At 38.6% G+C, this 16,396-nt stretch overlaps 1 protein-coding gene across 1 annotated transcript in view; it reads left to right on the top strand.

Annotated features, from left to right (window-relative positions):
* Positions 1 to 16,396, top strand: part of AIG1 (androgen induced 1) — a 238,728-nt gene that overhangs the window by 56,203 nt on the left and 166,129 nt on the right. Inside the window, exon 4 of the mRNA XM_060114523.1 lies at positions 8,524 to 8,679. Coding sequence (XP_059970506.1) covers positions 8,524 to 8,679 — 156 coding nt within the window. The remainder of the gene's footprint in view (positions 1 to 8,523; positions 8,680 to 16,396) is intronic.

The raw sequence follows: 16,396 nt of genomic DNA, 5'->3' as shown, positions 1-16,396 counted from the left end.
AGGGCACTGAGGGAACATTGCAGGAGGATGGGGCTTCACTTACTGCTTCCAGCTGCTGCCCCAGTGGTCAGCTGTGTGGGTGGAAGGACATTTAGTATCGTTCTGCCCCAGCCACAGGCAGGGAATGTGCAGTCCCTGCAGCTCTTCCAACAAGAGCACCACCTGCACCAGGTCTCCTGCCCACAGTGGTCACTCAACTCTTGTGCACCTGCCCATCAGCAGAGGCCCCCTTTACCTGGGAAGGCTGCTTCTTGGTGGAGAATTTCTCCACCATCCAACTGGCTGCAAACACACCTTCTCTAGTGAGGTCTGAAGCCCATCCTTGGGGAGGGGGCTTCTTCCAAGTTCTTCTTTCCTTGGGTACTCTCCCTGAGCCCTGGGGCACCCTCTAGCATTCTCTTTACATCTAATACTTACTCTCCTATGATAGCCTAATCATTCTTTATATTAAACTTACCCTACTTAAAAAAAATCAATGAAAAATCTAAAACCTAGCATAAATGTACACATCCAGTGTTCTAAATGTCACCAGTTTTTAAAGTACAAGAAAATCGTGTTACAATTTAGTTATGACTCAAAATTATGTCCATTAAGTTACAGTTGACCCTTGAATAATGTAGGAGTTAGGGACGCCGACCCCCATGCAATAGAAACACCCATGTATAGCTTTATAGTCAGCCCTTTGTATCCAAGGTTCCTCATCTCTGGATTCACCCAACTGCAGACCATGTGGTATGTAGTATTTACTACCGAAAAAAATCCGTGTATAAATGGACTCGGGCAGTTCAAACCCATGTTGTTCAAGGGTCAACTATTTTAAAGCTATAAGAATAGGTTGTTTCTCAATAGAAACATAAGGTGATAACTTTGTGAAGAAAGTAATGGTCGTATTTACTTTGTTACCTAAGTAATTTGAGAACTGTAATGTATTTCTTAGTTTCCTAATGTAATAAATAACAGTACCATTTCTAACTTTTTAAAATTTCATACTCGTCTGAAGGACAGAAGCATATACCTAAAACTCCAGTCTGATTCCATGTTGTATACTCTAGGTACCAGGAGACATACATAAGACCATTCATAGATATATGCATCCTCAACTTTACTAGATAATGCCATTATTTTCCAAAGTGATTGAACCAAAATATACTCCCTCTAGCATTGCTCCACATCGACTTCCACAATTGATATTATCAGACTTTCCTGTATCATTAATGTAATTATAAAATGTCTTAGGGATCTTTCATTTTTTCTGAGATTTTACATTGGCACTTGAGTTGATTGGTGGTAGGACCCTTCCAGCACTAGCTTCATACTTTCTCAAACTATAAGAACCCTGGGATTTTCTAAATACTCTTAATCTAGAGGTAAAATATTATGGAGTCATCGATAACTAGTTTCTCCATTTCTAGGAGAATAGAAATGAAAAGAATGGGTCATCTTATACCTTTTAGGCTCTGCACCAGTAAACTTCAAAATGATATATTAAACAAATTAATGTGGTAGAACAATGGCCAGTTTGAGTTAAAAATAGAAAATATTATCTGTTAGGGAGTGAGACCTTTCAGAGCCCATCCAGAAGCTTTGTGTGGAAGACCCTGTTTCTGAAGGCAGAAGGCAGCATCTAGAAACAGGGAACTGCTTTCATAAGTATTTTAACCATTCAGTTCCTTGCCAAGTATTTATCTACAATTATGCAGACATAGTCTTTATGTAGACTCAATGTTAGACCAAAATCAATAGATTCATAAATATTAAAATAGAAACGTCTATGGACAGGGGCCATGTTTTTCTAATCGACTTTATTATACAACTTTACCTGCAGATGTATATGCTCTTAATACATATAGTTTAGTTTGTTATATATAGATTGTGCATGGGTTATGATTCTATGTCAACTTATCACTTAAGATCTGATTTGGTCTTAATTCAGGTCCTTTTTTATTTAGGTTTCAGATTTATCTAACTCTTTAACTAATGACTATGTTTGGTGCTTAAATCATCTTCTGCTGCAGTAAATTGTTACCACAAGTAAAAATTTAGTCAGATAAAATAGATTTTACAGTGTTAGAAAATTTAATGCACTTCAGAACAGATTTGTGTTATTAAAGTTACAACATCTTTTTCTTTAAATAACTGTTCACCACTGTTACTGTGCATTTAGCAAACGCAGGTGCCACTAAGTTAGAGGTTAGACACTTCTAAGTACATTCACGTTTGCCGCACAACATACAATCGTTTAATAGTCTGCGTTAGTAGTTTACTAAGTGTTTTGTATGTAGTGATCAATAAGTGTTTGTTAAATAAATCAATGGTGTGTTTAATTCAGTATTTGAAAGGATTCATGCTAATACTAATAGTTGAAAAAACTCTTTAAGCCTATAAAAGTTTTGAATATCTTCTAATGTCAGCGTAGCACCATGAAAACACCCGAGGGGAATTTTCTGTCATATTTGCAGATTAAAATGGAATCTCTGGAAAGATCCCTGCAGTGCTGTTATCAGGATGGTGCTGGAACATAGCATGATTGCACCCATCACTTTGTGAAGCACATCCAAATGTTTTCTTTAGATGACTGTTCTCCTTGCTTAGATATTGGAAATGATTCTGGGATATTGTAACGAATTTTGTGGAAAAGCTTTCGTTTCCAAAGCTGCTTATCTAAGTGCATTATTTCTGACTGAAAAGCTTATTTTTCTTTCTGTCTGTCTAAATGGATTGCTAGCCAGTGGTGACTTATGGCTGACTTCATCGATTTTCAGTAATGAGATAGAGCAGTATGAGGTAAATGTCTGTGTACATGGGCAAGGACTCTAAATCACATTCTGAAAACCACGGGCTTGATGATGCAATGAGTCCATCTCCTCAGAAATGTTTGTGGTGAAGATTCCTTGAAAATGCTTGGGCTTAAAGCATATCACTTCAATGGTGGATTTAGAAAAATAAAGTTACAGTCATTAGAGTGAGAGAACCATATTGTCTTGTTCAGGCTAACTCTCTCCAAGGGTGGTAATGGAAAATTCACCAGGCAGTACATCTGATGGGTATAGTCTCAGTGGATGGAGGCAGAGAGAACTTGTGGTACTTTTAAATGCATTTATTTCTCTACAGAGTAACATTCAAACATGTAACTGATCACGGCTTCCTTGTAACTGATGGACTCTATACTGTAGAATTGCCACAGATGTTCCGATGTCTCAGGCAAGGAAAGCACTGGAAGCAAATGCAAAAGAATCCTTACAGAATTCACTCATCTGATTTCATACTGAGTCACTACCCCTTGGTGTCGAAATACGTTTGGGCTTCACTCTTGATCTTGATAATAAGAAGGAGTTGTGCACTATTAAAAAGTAAGGCATTTGTGGAAGGGAGGGGGAGTCCCTTAGAAGACTGGGTGTTATGGTATTGCTATTTTGTAGCTCTTGTATTCTTTCAACATGGTGTTTAACTCCTTCAGTCAAATTCACTCTTCATTGAACACACAAATTGCCATGGATTGCTTTTACGCAAGAACTGCATTGAAATTTTTATGAACTGAAAATAAAATAACTTTATGCTATACAGTACCACATGATATATGACTGTGTGAGATACAGGAAGACCTCCAACTCACACCATTTTTCCAAATGTGTTATTCAACCTTCTGCATAGGAGAAATTACACAGATACAAGACATCCATGTATGTTACATGGGCATGAGTCACCTTTCTTTTCTTATCTTTTTTTTTCTTCCTTCCTCCCTCTCTCTCTCTCTCTCTCTCTCTCTCTATTTTTCTTTCTATTCTACTATTCTTTCCTAGGTTACATGTACATTTACTGTACATAATATTGTACACCAATTACAAGAGTTTAGATAGATTTTTCATTTCTTCTGTATCATCTCCCCTTTAATTCATACTCTGTCCTCATACAGAAGACTCCTCTAGGCCTTGCCTTATGACACCTATAAATCTCACTGCCTTCTTCCCATTTGTTCTCTCCACAGTTTTCCTTCATTCCATGATCCACGTCACTCCAATTTTATTGTCACCTCTCAGAGTTCTGCCTTCTTGTTTCCTCTGTCTGCCGTATCTAAAGTTAACTTTAAAATAAGCAAACTCTTCAAAACAAACACTGTGGTACTCTTTGCGTTAATCTTATGAAAGTACAATATAATCAAAACACAGTTCATGATAGATACAAGTTACTGGAAATCTTACTCCCAAAGGTCAAGACAGCTGTACTGTCTTTAAAAATTCATACAAATAGTGATTCCATTTCTTATTTAAGGTGCTGCTTTTCTTATTTTGGTGCATCCTTGGTTCTTGACTGAGTTTGGCCAATTAGGCTGAAATATAAAAATTAGCAACTGAAGTAATGACATAACTTGATATATAGACTGTAGCTTTGGTACAATTACATATAAATGAGAATATCGAAGATGACCTAGTGAAATGAAGTAAAACCCACTCTGGATAAACTATATCATATATGTTTGGGAGTAAATGTTAGAAATTTAATGAATTTGCCCTCTAGTACAAACAGAATTGTAATAGTTTAGTGCATTCCAAAGAAAAAAGGAAAATAATATTAAATTAATTTAATAAAAACAACTCGTGTAAAAGAGATAAAGATATGAATGGAATTTTGGTACATTTACACACTCGTGGAAATGAACCTAAACCTAAAATGACTCAGTAAACAAGTGTGATTTCTGACAGGGAGAATTGAGGGGGCGGAGAGAAGATGCAGAGCGAATTAAACAGTAGAGAACATTCTAGAGGAGCAAATGCTAGAATGACTCAAAAATATCCTGGGATTTTTTTTTTCATTCTGATAGATTTCTATTTATATTTCTTGGAGAGATATGGTACATTTGACCACTTCATTTCTACACATGATGATACAAAATAATAAGAGCAACCAGCCTGCTGTATATGTGTGTCATGCTGGGTTGATGGTTTGGAAATGCCAGCTCTGCAGAATGGCTGGAGCCGAATAATGCTTCAAGGTAATCCTACATAAGATTCACTTGTGCATCTCCATGTGACTTTTACATTCTTAACTTAATGAATTTTAAGTTACAATGGACAACATGATATATCTAGGCAATAGAGTAAAATGTCTCTGATTTTTTAGCTGTCAGCTCAAATCAAATTTTAACAAAGTAGCAGAAATCTAAAATGTTTTAACAGTTTTGGCTAACTGCTTCTTAAACTAGCAAATAACCAAAAGTCAATCCTTGCTTCTCTGCAGGGGATGATGGCCTGTTCCATAATTTTTAGGTATTACATTTTGAAGATTAGCCAGTGTGAGTTAAAGAAACAAAAACAAACAAACAAAAAACAACCCTAACAAAACCCAACAATTCTCTCTCTGTCTCCTGATGTTTGGAAATCAGGTGAAAATTGTTTTTGGTACCTCCTTTCTTTGATTTCCACATACTCACTTTGGGGAAGTCTTCCACAGCAGTTCAGGCATGGCAGCCATACTGTGGTCGTAAGCAGGGGAGAGCCAGTGGAGAGACCTACAGACAGTGACAGGGTAGCCACCAGGTAATAGTGAGGGGACTGCTGTGTTAGATGACACCAGTGGACAAAAGAGTAAGAAAAGGAATCAGCTGTAGAGAAGTATAAGATTTCATAATACCATTAATCTTCTAAATTTGGCAAAATGTTGTTTAGACTCTTACATTTATATTTGCAGAACTTCTTTTGTTCTTCTCTTCTAGAATATGAGATGGTTTCTCCCCTTTCACTTGCATTTTAAGTCTTCATAAAAGTGTCTGTTTCCCAAGAACCAGTGAATCATTTATTTATTTAACAAACACTTATTGAGTAATTTAAACCCTTCTTAAATAAGTTTTTGCTTCCTCTGCTTTGAGGCTCAGCTATGATATTACATATTTAAGATCATTATGCCTTCTTAGTGAATTGATCCCTTTATCATTATGAAATGTTCTTTTTTATTTCTGGTAATATTCTTTATCTTGAAACCTACTTTTTGATATTAGTATAGCTAATTTGATATTAGTATAGCTATTCCAATGGTGTCAATATGCAGCATTTTTTGTTTCCTTTTTTGTTTGTTTAGTGTTTTGTTGTGAGAATGAAAAATTGATGTGTGCTTAGAATTCCATTGTGTGACTATAACATGCTTTATTTATCTAGTCAACTATTAAGAGATATTTAGATTGTGTCATTTTTCTGAAGCAATGAATGTTAAAATTAACTTTCATGTAAATGTGACTTCATAGTGAAGTCACTAGATAAAAGAGTATATGCATCTTTAAATTACTAGATACTGCCAATTGTTCTTCAGAATGGTTTTTCCAATTTGCACTCCCACCATAAGGATTCTGGTTATTCTCCATCCTTATGATACTTGGTACTCTCAGAATTAAATTGTGAGTAGTTACATGGATGAGAAATGCTATCTAAATTTGCATTTCCCTGGTTATTGATCAGGTAGGACACCTTTTAATATGTTCACTGCCAGATTGTCATAAAGATAATTATTCCCCAGTATGGCCACTCCAATTTCTCAACCCCCATTAGGGTTGACATAAAGATCTAACATCTAAAGTCGTAAGATGTGCTATGGAAAATTTTTCCAAGTAGGAAATTATTCTCTGAGTCATTTAAATCATTTCTGGTCATCACAGCATGATTCTTGACAACACTTTAATTGTGCCATGCTCAACGTGGCAGTCTTAACTTCTCCTCTGGTTTTTCTGGTTGTAGAAAAGCAAGAACCCTTAAGTCATTGAAGGCAAAAGATAGGCTAAATTATGAAGAAGAATAGAACATTACTCTGACTGTAATAAGAATGACTAATTCTTAAGAATAGTCATAAGAATGACTAATAATAGCAGGATTTGTTGAGTTCAGAAGAGCCTGGTGTATCATACGTAAAAAATACTGCAGGATTTTTGTTTATTTGACTAAACCTGGTAGTGGAACCTCCATTACTGGGAATTTTCAAAGTGGCTAAGATAAGAGTTTAACAATCTGAGTATGTCAGTGCTTTGCTGAGGGTAATTTTGAGGGTTCTTCTTCCCTTTGTTCTGTGCCTCAGTAAGAAACAGAGCTTTCACAGATTTGTTCCACTGCCAAGATGGTAATTCACTAAAAATTTTATTTTGTTATGTTTGCTAAACATAATGAGTAAAATTGTATCTTTTACAAATAAATCATCAGTAAATTATTTCTTGTAAACGAAATCAGAAAAATTCCCCTGAATCTATTCTTGGTGCTAAATGGGTATGACTTTGAGCCTAGGGAATATATTTTCTGCCCTTTCCATAATTTGACTTATCATCTGCCAAGCTGTATTACAGTATGCTGCCTGACTTCACTCGAGGCTAGGGATCATCAATACTTTTACCCCCACTTTAGGAATTTCACAGATAACTGGGCTCTAGCGTTTCAATGTTCTCTCTCTGTGATAGTCCAAGTAAACATAGCTGATGTCAGTAATTCAATTTGTAATTGATTGGGGAATGTACAAGTGGTTGTTGTACATTTTTGGGGGAAATGGTGTGGGCATCTAAGTTTACATTACTTTGGACAGATTTTATTTCATAAAGATTGAAAACCTGAGAAGGAGGTCATTTAGTTCAAGTTTGACAACAGAAAATTGCTCCATTTCAGTCTTGATTATTGCATTCAGTTGATTTCTCTATGACTCAAGGACTAGAAGCTTTCAACCACTTCCTTTGGTAGAAAAAATTTTGACTCTAAGAGGTTAAATCATAGGAAGGTTTCTTCACATTCAGACTAAATTGTCTCATTTATTATTGATCTTTTTTAAAATTTATTTATTTTATTTATTTATTTTTGGCTGTGTTGGGTCTTTGTTGCTGCCTGCGGGCTTTCTGTAGTTGCAGCGAGCCGGGGCTACTGTTCGTTGCGGTGCACAGCCTTCTCATTGTGGTGGCATCTCTTGTGTGGAGCACGGGCTCTAGGTGCATGGGCTTCAGTAGTTGTGGCACGTGAGCTCAGTAGTTGTGGCTCGCGGGCTCTAGCGTGCAGGCTCAGTAGTTGTGGCGCACGGGCTTAGTTGCTCTGCAGCACGTGAGATCTTCCCGGATCAGGGGTCGAACCTGTGTCCCCTGCATTGGCAGGTGGAGTCTTAACCACTGCGCCAGCAGGGAAGCCCTATTGATCTTTTTAAAGTCTTTTTCTTTGCACTTTTTAGATGTTTGTTAAATCACACTAGTCAATATTACTAAACCACAGATGTGATGTTTTAAAATAAGGGACATGTCATTTGAGAACTGATACAGCTTTCTGTCCATGCATGTTTTGCATTTGTCCTTAGGTGTGCAAAAATGGAAGCAGTGTTTTTAAGATGAATTTTCTCACCTATGATAGCAAGTTGTAAATGTCTGACTCTTTTTCTATTTGCAGGGCTAGCTCTTAAAATGTGCTTCTGATCCTCTTTTACCCTGTGTCATGTTGCAAAGGTGTGGCTTGTTTGCTGTCCTACAGCTTGGGTTTCTTTTGATCTTATTGACTAATACCAATCATTGTCTCCCTCCAGGTTATTCAGGCTGTCTTTTTTGGCATCTGTGTGCTGACTGATCTTTCCAGTCTTCTGACTAGAGGAAGTGGAAGCCAAGAACAAGAGAGGCAGCTCAAGAAGCTCATCTCTCTCCGGGACTGGATGCTGGCTGTATTGGCCTTTCCTGTTGGGATTGTGAGTATGCTGTCAAAAAGCATTTAACCACAAAAGAAACTTGGGTCTTATATCAGACTCCTAAGAAGGAAAAAAGGGCTCATTATAGGCTTTCGTATTGGGGCTGCCATAACAAAGCACCACAGACTGAGTAGCTTAAACAGCAGAAATTTATTTTCTCACGGTTCTGGAGGCTGGAAGTCTGAGATCCAGGTGTCTGCAGGGTTGATTGCTTCTGAGGCCTCTCTCCTTGGCTTGTAAAGGGCCTCCTTCTCCTTGTGTCTTCACATGCTTTTCCCTCTGTGTGTATCCCTCTCCCAATCTCCCCTTCTTAAAAGGACACGAGTTATACTGACCAGAGCCCCTCAATGAACTCATTCAATCTCAGTTGCCTCATTAAAGACCCTGCCTCCAAATGCGGTCACATTCCGAGACACTAGGAGTTAGGACTTCAATGTGTGAATTTTAGGGGGACACAGTTCAACCCATAACCGTTTCTTAAGCAGCCCAAACTTGAAATGTATGTTCCGTGGGTCTGTGACCATTCTGGTATTTTTGAACTTGGGAGAGGAAGTCAGTATTAGCTCATACTTCTTCACTTACCCAACGGTGCCATTAGCTAATATCACTTAAGTAAATGCTGCTTAATGTTTGGGTCTGTTCTGGCTTCGTTGATTGTCATTGTTTTCAGTTAGATTCCCTCCTTAGCTTAACTTCCTTTACAGATCTGTTAATCATCCATTGTCTGTACATAAACCAAGTTTCTTTAAAGGGCTGGGACCCCATGAGATTCTATAGATTTTAACCTGTGTATAGCCAGGAGAAGAATGAGAGAATGCTTGTAAATTGTGAGAACAATTAAGAGTGTGTTATCTAATTCAAATTCAGAACTTTCATTGGCCACCTGATTTCTGGGAAAAATAGAAACCCATGTACCAAGTCCAAGGGCCTCTGTAGGCAGAGTCAGAAAGTTGTTTTTTAAATCCTTCCAGGACTTCCCTGGTAGCTCAGTGATTTAAGAATCTGCCTGCCAGTGCAGGGGACACGGGTTTGATCCCTGGTCCGGTAAGATCCCACATACCGCAGAGCAACTAAGCCCGTGCACCACAACTACTGAGCCTGCACTGTGGATCCTGAGAGCCCCAACTGCCGAGCCCATGTGCCACAACTACTGAAGCCCATGCACTCTAGGGCCCATGTGCTGCAACTACTGAGCCCACATGCTGCAACTACTGAAGCCCATGTGCCTAGAGCCCATGCTCTACAACAAGAGAAGCCACCAAAATGAGAAGCCCGTGCACTGCAACTAGAGAAAGCCCGCACACAGCAACAAATACCCAACTCAGCCCCCCAAAAAATCCTTCCAATGACTCTTATTTATACCTGGCAGAAACCTCTACGTGCTTGTTCTAAGACCAGTCAGTGGACACCCAGACTATCACTGAATTGCTTTTTCTATGTACTGAGTTGTGTTTTCCTGGATGAAGTAACCCTCAGCTCTTGACAACAACACAAGGAGAGTAGTATAATCTGGTCACACTTCCCTGTTCATTCCTCATCCTTACCCTCTGAAAACCTAGATAGATGCTCAGATTGAAGCCATCTACCAAATCTCTCAAACTCTGTTGCTTAACATAACAGAGTTAAATGCTTCACATAATATATTTGATATTTCCTTCTCTGGACTTGCCTTATAAAATGCAAACACCTTCTATCAGAATACTCATCTGAGAGGAAATTTCCATTGGTATAAACTGTAAAGACTAAACTTTCTGCATGAAAGAATTATCTAGAAAATCCAAGCCTGTATATTTTCTGTTACTTTATACTGGCTTACTCCCTTGGAATTTTTTTTTTCTTCTTCTTCTTTTTCTTTTTTTTTTTTTTTTTTTTAGTTGCAGCATGCAGGATCTTTTAGTTGTGGCATGCAAACTCTTAGTTGCAGCCTGTGGGATCTAGTTCCCTGACCAGGGATTGAACCTGGGCCCCCTGCATTGGGAGCGTGGAGTCATAGCCACTGGACCGCCAGCGAAGTCCCCTTACTCCCTTGGAATTTCCATAGGCATGTCACTGACTCTGGAAGTCTTCCTTGGCTAGAAGGAATATAATAATAACACAATACAAAGGTAAATAGGAATACAATATTAACCATTTCTCTCAGCTCTGCCTCCGCTTCTGTTATGTGGTGTCAAACTGTGTCTCTGTGAGCTTAAGTTGTATGTCTTGCCACTCTCACCAAAGGCTCATTGCATATGCCCTTTAGACATTTATGACATTACTTTAGCCAAAAACTTTTTGCTCCTGCTTGAGACTTGAGATTCTTGTCAGCTTTCAGTATCCTTCCTGAATTTAGCCCGTGTATGTATGCTTCATGGTTTGTAAAAGAATGGGAGCCTTTTTTGTTTGCTTGTTTGTTTGATTACATCTGATATTTTCCTTTGTGCTTCACAATTTTTGTTGTTTTCTATGTGTTTTAGAAGAAGGAAGAGAAGTCATAATGCCTTTAATTTCACCCCCCTTTTTAAGCCAGAAATCATAATATTATATTTTCATTACATAATGTACCTTTCCTAGCTGATGAGCTTCACAGAAGAATTTAAAGAACAAATAATGAATCAGAGATGTGCAGTTTCAATGATTTCTTTAACTCTTATTTTTTTTCTTGCCCACTGGTATTTTATAGTCAATATTTATGTTTTTCATAAATTTCCCTGTTATTATGAGTCATTTTCCCTTTTACAGTCACTGGCCTTTTATTTTTCCTGACCTTTTTGGAGCCTCCTCCCCACTCCTTCCTCTCTTTTTCTCTTTCTGTCTCTCTCTTTAATATTAGGAAGAATCCTGGTCCATAATTTCCGTACATTTTCCATTGTTCCTTACTCTGTCATTTGATTTTTTGTATCTGTTTACCTGATTTCTCACTCTAATGCACAGAAATTCATTCTGAGGCAAAAAGCTGTTAATGCCTTCTTCCTAGACCCCATTAATTTTATTGTGAAGTCATATTTACAGAGGATATGAATTTGGTTCTTTATAATCATTTGTATCCAAAATATTTTTTTCATTAAAACATACAATTTAATGATTTTTGCCTATCTTTCCCCATGGTTATTTACCAGCTTTCCTTTCCAATGAGCCCTAATCTTTTTTTTTTTTTTTTTTTTTTTGCGGTACGCGGGCCTCTCACTGTTGTGGCCTCTCCCGTTGCGGAGCACAGGCTCCAGATGCGCAGGCTCAGCGGCCATGGCTCACGGGCCCAGCCGCTCCGTGGCATGTGGGATCTTCCCGGACCGGGGCATGAACCCGTGTCCCCTGCATCGGCAGGCGGACTCTCAACCACCGCACCACCAGGGAAGCCCGAGCCCTAATCTTTGCTATGACTTCTGTAACTCCTCCATCTCCCCCAGCTGCTCAGTAGGGTCTGGAATTCCATGGTAGTTTTACCACTTAAGATTTTCTTCCTTGTTAACATATGTACCCTTCCTGAAGCAATGCCATTAGGAATCACCTGAAGTGGTGTCGTCTTTACTCTTCCTGTGGCTCCTGGCCTGGGAGGGAGGTGCCTGGCCCAAAGAGTTCATTATACCAGAAGGGCAGGAATAGCAGTCATGCCCAGGACCTGTAGGATCTGTAGTGTAAGAATGCCTATGTGTGCAAACGATTGGTTATAACATTTGTAATTAAACAGCTTGTACCATGTTGGTTGACACAGTCAAGATCGTAAAGGGCAAACTATGCCCAGAGAGCCTGGGGCGTGGCTCAAGCCTCCTAAGGAGGAAGGTACAGAGGCTCCACTTAGAAGCCTGTGGTCGGTCCCCAGAGACCTCCAGGCTCTGACTGCCTGGTGACTGCCAGCCTCACAGAGGACTTCCTCTGCTATCTTCTCCTGGCTTCCTCAGCTCCACGCCTTCTGTTTGTCAACCACAAGTTTGCGGGGGGAAAGCAATGTTATTTTTGCTTCCTAGTACAGGGCAAAAAGGCAATGGGCATAAAAAGAGGGCAGAATGGCAGCTGAACGTATCACCTCTGCTCAAAGTTTCCCAAAGAGACCTCTTAGCCTGAGCTTTTCTGGCACTCCCATTGTCTCTCTCTCTCTCACCTCAGCTGTAACTATGGCAGCAAGAAAGACCTGGTAGGTTATCTAGGATTTGTATTTTCTCCACTAATGCTTCCTCCAGTAACGAGCTGACAGTAATTGCTTTATGTGGGCATGAAGCACTAAATATGATTTTGTGACCCATGGACCTGATGTGTGTCTACTTCATGTACTCTCTCTCTCTCTCTCTCAAGGATATATAAAAATAATGAAGCGTTCCAATCCAAGATAATTGGGGTAAGGCTTTGTTTCAACGTAACCTTGAAGAAATCAGGCAGGGTTGCTTGAGTGAACATAGCATGTATCATCCTGATTTGTGTAGATTCCCATAAATGCAAAGCTGCCCTTGATTAGTAACGCTAATGGCCGGAAACCACCACCACTCCCAAAGCCTTGCAGCTCATTTTTGCAGGGATAACCCCTGGGAGGCTCTTCTTACCATGTGCAGTTCATTTCTGAATGCTGTCCCCCCTTTAAAGAAGCATTACAAATAATTCTATGACATTATGTGGTCTGGAAGCACTGAAGTTTATTAGGAGCAATCAAACCAAGAATGTCTTTTGTCTCCTGTGAGTTCATTGACTTTTGTGCTGGCAGATACTCTTCTAGTTAGGAGAATAAAGCTAAGGCTTTCAACCAAAAAGAAAAAAAGAGAAAGAGTAGCAAACAATGAGTGTGATGAGTATGAAATTGCCTCTTTCAAAAATCCTAAATGTGTCTCCAACTGCTATCCCAAGCAGCCCATTTAACGATGAAGAACAATTATAGATTTTCCATTAATTCGAGTCTGTGCATCCCGTTCCTCCACAGTTGCTCAGCTTGCGTGATGCACATAATCAGATCTCACCACCTCTCCAGTACACCTTTGTCCCTGGGCTGATTTGGGTTACTCTAGACCAGATGCTGGGTTGCTGCTTCTCTAACCTTGATGGATGGGTGAAGATGAGGATGTACCTGTCTCAGTAAAGAAGCAGGGGGTCTGAGAAGGTCCTGGAAATTTGGATCTGTTCTAACCTAGGATGGGATCCAGGGTATCCTGAGCAAACTAGCATGTGCCGCGATGAACTTTTCTGGAATTTGAGCTTTTCATCTGAGTTTAGTCTCAAAGCTATTTGTTAACTCTTTCTGGTGTTATAATCATGTTCTGGTAAAGACTTTGTGAAGATTTTACATGTAACAACCTAGTCTAGAACCCTTTAAAACTCATTTTTGCTTGTGGTGGGAACTGTATGGTACCTGCTGCCTTAGGAAACATGAAAAATGCAGTTTGAAATTTCAAATGCACACTCAAAGAAAAAGTATCTAGCAATTATTTTCAGAAGGAGATTCCTCAAAGTCTTCATTTATTGATATACTAGCTAACTCTAAGCCATCCTTCAGAAAAATTTTGTGATGCATATAAATTTAGATTGTCATACCTCTACGATTTAAAAAAACATTATTTTCATTTCCGATTTTTAGAGGTAAGAGATTGGCTTAAATGGAAAGCAAACTTTGTAATGAATATCAGTTACTAATATTAATGTCTGTTAATGTAACACACAAAGGAAGGGAATTTGATTCTATTTGAGATTGTAAATAAAAGCAAATGCTTTTCTTTCTGTTTTGATATTAAGGGGAAACTTGGGATTTAATACACTTAATATCTCCTGATCCTCTCTTTATTAAATTTTCACACAGGTATCTAAAATCAAACTCTTTTCTATTTTCTTTAAGCCTTCACTGATGTTATAAGTTTCTTCAAATGCCCTTTTTCTTTCTCTTCACCTTTGAAGTTAAAAATATAATATCGGCTAGGTCATATTTTATGGTTAAACCCAGTTCATTTGGGGTTGAGTCAGTCATAGGCTTTCGCCCTGCGCTGAAATGAGTGTGAGTTGAGTTGCCTAAGGGGAGGTTCGGAGATGAGGATTCATTCAAGATCAGTTAGCAAAAGGATCTTTTATCCCCCATACCATTTTTCAGTCTTCTGAAAAATGTTCAGAAGACTGTCATAACCTAACCTGGGTGAGTTGGCTTAAACTCACCTTTTTGAACACCTTTTCAAAAGACCAAGGGCATAATATGACTAGACAGATGTACCCGATAGAGAACCAGGTTGCTTCTTGACCATCTTATATATTCTTCTCTCCTAAATGAAAACCAAAGATTTTCTGCCTTGGTGAACTATTTAATTTGTACACATTCACGCTAACTCACTCAGAGTAGTCAGCTTGCAAGACAGATATCTTCAACACAAAAAATAACCACACTTGGACAAAAATTTTACTGTAGGTGCCTACTTTTAATCACTCTACAATGAAAACCACACATTTATATCCAGAACATTCAAAGGACAGAAGTTCTAGTCAAGTCAGTAGTTATTTGCAGGTACATGGAGCTTACTAGGTATAGCAGGTACTGAGTGTTAGGAGCCCTATAGTGGAGACTAAGAGCTGATCTTGCCCTTCAGGGTCTCACAGTTTAGAGAAGGTGACTTTATAAGCCATATCAACAAGTAAATTAAAAGGTAACATGATGAGTATAACAACACATGCAGGTACAGAAGTAGCCCATAAGAGGAAAGGATTGGTTTTACTGAGTGGGAGGTCCTGGAAGCCTTCCCAGAAATGATGATATCGGAGCTCTGTTTTGAAGAATAACTAAAAAACGTATTGGATGTGTAAGTTAGTGATACTCTCAGCTGCAAGTAACAGAACACCCCCAGATATTCACCTGGCTCACTCTTTCACTTCATTCAAGTCTCTACTCAAATTATTCCACCTCAGAAAATCTTCCATGAATAATCTTTATAAATCAGCCTCCCTCCATCATTCCATATGCCCTTAACTTACTTTATATTCTCCTTCATTGTTACTGCTACCTGGCACCTTATATGTTTATTCTTTTATTTCTACTGTATGTCTTCTCTGACTTGACACCTGCCCTATGAGGTTAGGGAGATTGTGTGTCTAATTTACTGCTCTAACCCAAGCATCAGAAGCAACGTGTAAATAATTCAGTATTTTTTGAGTGAATATCCAACCAACCGTGGCTTAAGCAATAAAGATATTTAATGTTTCATAAAACAAGAAGCCTATAAGCAGGTAGTTTCCAGGCTGTATTGCTCAGTTTTGTCATTTGAGGCTTATGCATTTTCTGTTTTCCACTTTTCTGTCTCCAGAGTCTTGGCTTTTTGTCTTTGAACATGCTACCTACAATCTCAAAAGGGTTGATAAACCACCAAACATCATACACTTTGCACCCATGTTCAAGGCATGGAGAGGAAGACACTCTTAAGGGAGCTCTCCCTAAGGGTTTGTCTCTTCATCGTACCAATGAACCTTTCCCAGAAGCTCCATCGGCCAATTTCCCCATGCATCTCATTTGACTGTCACATGGCTAGAACTGGCTGCATGGAATGCTGGGAAAGCAAGTAGGAGACGAAGGGAATGAGGTCACCATGAGGACTTAAATTAATTATGATTTATCCTCATGAGTTAGGCACACTGCTGCCCAAACAAAATCACTAGTTTCAAGACATATTATAAGTAACAAATTTTGAGAATAATAATTAAATGTAAAGTAAATAAAAACTAAAAAATTTTTAGGTTATTTATTGTTTATGTTGGTATAAAAATAGATATTGTAAAACTGATGAAA

Source organism: Mesoplodon densirostris, chromosome 12 (genome assembly GCF_025265405.1).
Source record: "Mesoplodon densirostris isolate mMesDen1 chromosome 12, mMesDen1 primary haplotype, whole genome shotgun sequence".
Classification (NCBI taxonomy): Eukaryota; Metazoa; Chordata; class Mammalia; order Artiodactyla; family Ziphiidae; genus Mesoplodon; species Mesoplodon densirostris.
This window is presented reverse-complemented; position numbering and strand designations above follow the sequence as displayed.